We start from the raw sequence: 3,794 nt of genomic DNA, 5'->3' as shown, positions 1-3,794 counted from the left end.
GATACAACTGAAAGAGTGTGTGTGAGTGTTTTTTGTAGGTGTGTGTGTGTGTGTGTGTGTGTGTGTGTGTGTGTGTGTGTGTGTAAACAGGCCCTGTTCTTGGGTCCCATGGCATTTCAGCCGTTGCAGTCCAAAGTGATACTAACCCCACATCCAAACCCCCACCTCCGCCTCTCTCCTCCACAACCCACCCATCCCATCCCGTCCACCCACCCCACCCATTTCCCCACATCCCTGCCACACACCCTCCCCCTTGACTCACGTCCTCTCCAACCCCCCCACCTCGAATCGAAAACACCGACGATCCCCCCCGTTGATTCACCCCACCCTCCCTCGCCTCCCTCGTCCATGTCCTCCACCTCCTCCCAACTCTGCCCGCCTCCACTCCACTCCCCCCTCCCACCCCTCTCCTCGCTCCACCACCCCCTCTCTTGACACCCCATCACCCCTTGCTACCGACCCACGACCGTCCACCCTTCACCTCCGCCCCCCTCCTCCACCCCTCCCTCATCCTCCATCACCCGTCCGCCCTCCACATGTCTACCCCCCTCCTCCCTCCTCGGCTGCGGTGGCGCAGCTGAGAGCCAGCAGGGCGGCTCTAGCGGCGTGGTGGTCGCCGTGGTGGTGTGCGTGTTGCTGCTGCTGCTGCTGGTGGCGCTCCTCTACTTCCTGAACAAGAAGGGCAAGCTGCCCTGCGGCAAGAAGAAGAGCCACAAGGACGTGTGAGTACAAGTGGAACGTCCTGGAACCAATAACCCAGTTCTGTGCTCAGGTTCCATGTTGGGGTCGAGGGGCCTTCCTGGTCTTCCCTGCATTTTTAACAATTGGGTTCGGGTCGGCTCCCTGGGTCACTATTCCATCGCTTCGGGCCCCGGGTCGTTGTGTCTTTATGTGTGACACCCGAGGGAATCACAAGAGGAAAAATAAAAATAAACATGCTTTGGGTCTGTTCCTGGAAAATGGGTGTAGGTACTGTATTGGTTAAAAAAAAAAAAAAGATAAAAGGTAAAAAAAAAAAATGCTTGGTTTCAATTGGATCTCGGGATACATTTTCCTTTTATTTGGGACCCATGAAGACCTCTAGTATAATATAATATTTTATTGAGACATGTACATGGAGAGAGAATACAGGACGTCAGAATTAATAAAGGATTCCTCTTATCTCATTTGATGGATTTATTTCGGACTGTTAGCAGTTGAAAGACCGTGCAAATCAGATCAAAGCGTGTCACATCTCTCTCGCCGACTCCCCGTGACTTCATTGACTAAAGACACTAATTATACAATTGAAAATGGTGAATTTGAGAATTTGTATGGAACGCCATGGTTATGATATCTGAAATTTGCTCTGTTAAACTACAGATATGGCTTTCACAGTGGGTGGGGGTGAATAGACTGGTCGTCTCCGAATACTCAGCCTCTTTTTTTTCCTTTTTTTTAACTTTCGCTCTGTTTCCTCTTCCTCTCCTCCTCTGCTCCGTAGCGCCAGCGGAGAGGTGAACAACGACATTGTGGTCGAGATGAAGACAGAGAAAGCCAACGAAGAGGCCGGCCTCCTCAATAAGAGGCCACCCACACAGGTAACACACAGACAGAAAGACGGGCAGACAGATAGATGGGTAGACAGACAGACAGACAGACAGACAGGCAAGCAGGCAGGCAGACAGACCGGTGAATCGACTGACAGGCAGATAGCAGAATGATAAATCTAGTCGTTAAAACGGAGACATACAGGGATGGGTAGGCAGGCAGGCAGACAGACAGACAGACAGACAGACAGACAGACAGACAGACAGACAGACTGACTGACTGACTGACAGGCAGATAGACAGAATGATATATTTAGTCGTTAAAACAGAGATATACGGGGATGGGTCTACAGACAGGCAGATAGAAAGAATGATAAATCTAGTCGTTAAAACAGAGATATACAGGTATGGGTAGACAGGCAGACAGACAGAGAGATACATTTTGTCAATAAAGCAACGGGGAGATAAGTGCGCAGACAGGTGTTGTCAGGGAAACTGAGAAACAAACAGGTAGGGAATAGAGAAACTTAGTCATTGAGGGTCAATAGACCTCAGTGGATTTCTGTCAGTGTCAGGGTGGATTTCTGAGGATTTTCGTGGACGCTGGGAACTTAAGAGTAGAAACAACTCCTTTAAAAAGCAGCAGCAAACGCACTTCATTGGACGGAAGAGTAAAACGTAGATGTCGATATTTCACATATTCTCAGGAATCTGGATTCAATATTCTTTATTTGTCCCATGCAGCCATACAAGTACGACCCAGTGGAATGATGGGGAGCAAACTCCCAGGCTGTGCACAACCAAAAAGAAAATTGTAATAATCTAAATCAGGAAAAAAAAGATTTCTTCATGAAAGCAGACATGTAAGCCAAAAGAAATAGAGAGCCCAAAATATAAGCATATAGATCAAATAAAATAGAAATAATAATCAATAATATCCAGAAATATCCACAAACAAAATATATTTGCACGTATACTGTGTGAATATATACATATGTGTATACAGTAAGATCTTGGGAAATAATTCTTGTTATATGATATGTATAGTACCCATGAATGAGGCAGCCAGTGATGAACATGGAGGATGATCCTCACGTCTCTCCTCTCTCGCCGGCAGTGATGAAGTGAGACGATGAAGGTGAACAACAGAGGGATGAACGGAAGGAGGACGACAAACAGTGAAAACAGCAGCTGGACACGCTTCTATTTACAAGAGGGGACGAATGGAGGCTGAGGAGGGGGACGAACGATGGACACGGAAAAACCCTGTAAAGGAGGGTTGGGGTGGGGACGGTGGCTGGGGGGCGGGGGCGGGCGTGGGTTGGATCTGGTGAGTATAAGAGGAGCACAATGCATTGTGGGTGTTTGTTCTGGAACCTGGAGTAGAACGTGTTGGATGGAGAGCCACTTTGGGACAAAATCTTCATGGTTTGACTCCACCCACCCAGGCTACTCCACGTTTCAAATAGACAAATCACTACAGGGGAACTAACCCTCTTCTATCACTGGGTGTCATCTGTGGCTTTTCCACCCACTCAATTTCCGGTCGACTTCATGACAGCAGCACCACACGCCATACAGTACACACACACGCACACACACACACACACACACACACACACACACACACACACACACCATCCAGACCAGTGGTAGTTTTTTTTTTTTTTATTTACCCCAAATACAACACAAAATTTCATTAAGCCACTGGGGATGTGCAGTGTGTGTGTGTGTGTGTGTGTGTGTGTGTGTGTGTGTGTGTGTGTGTGTGTGTGTGTGTGTGTGTGTGTGTGTGTGTGTGTGCGTGCGCGTGCGTGCGTGTGTGTGCCCGCGCGCGCAGTTTAGTGAACACTGAAACCACTATTCTAGATTGGAGTCTGCACTTAAACCGATCCTCTCCTCGTGTGAATTACTCGAACAAGTTGTCATATCGCTTCACGCGCTCATTAGCAAAGTCTGCACAAAATATTTAACGGCTAAATTAATAAATAGTTTGTCACGGGGGCACGAGGGGAAACATTTCAGCTGCGAAGGGAACCTGTTTCTACTGTTGATGCTGTTTGTTTCCTTTGTGTTCACACAACGATGTTTAGGATGTTTAGACTGTGTCCGCCGAGCCGCTGTTTCCATAGCAACAGTGCACACATTAAATGTTTTCCTAATTCCCTGCCGTTTTCAAATCTGTCCATATAAAAAACAAAGCCACAAAAGCGGGCAATCTGTCAAGTTGTACAAATTATTATTTTGCTCTTTCCAGTGCGTTGT

The 3,794-nt window shown here is 47.6% G+C and overlaps 1 protein-coding gene across 1 annotated transcript in view; it reads left to right on the top strand.

Annotated features, from left to right (window-relative positions):
* Positions 1-2,771, top strand: part of bcam (basal cell adhesion molecule (Lutheran blood group)) — a 49,962-nt gene extending 47,191 nt beyond the window's left edge. The window contains exons 13-15 of the mRNA XM_080004794.1: positions 479-722; positions 1,484-1,580; positions 2,647-2,771. Coding sequence (XP_079860920.1) covers positions 479-722; positions 1,484-1,580; positions 2,647-2,649 — 344 coding nt within the window. The 3' untranslated portion in view covers positions 2,650-2,771. The remainder of the gene's footprint in view (positions 1-478; positions 723-1,483; positions 1,581-2,646) is intronic.
* Positions 2,772-3,794: the final 1,023 nt, after the last annotated feature.

The sequence above is a fragment of the Zeus faber genome (genome assembly GCF_960531495.2).
Source record: "Zeus faber genome assembly, chromosome: 8".
Taxonomy (NCBI): Eukaryota; Metazoa; Chordata; class Actinopteri; order Zeiformes; family Zeidae; genus Zeus; species Zeus faber.
The sequence above is the reverse complement of the archived record's forward strand: the minus strand, read 5'-3'. Positions and strand labels throughout refer to the sequence as shown.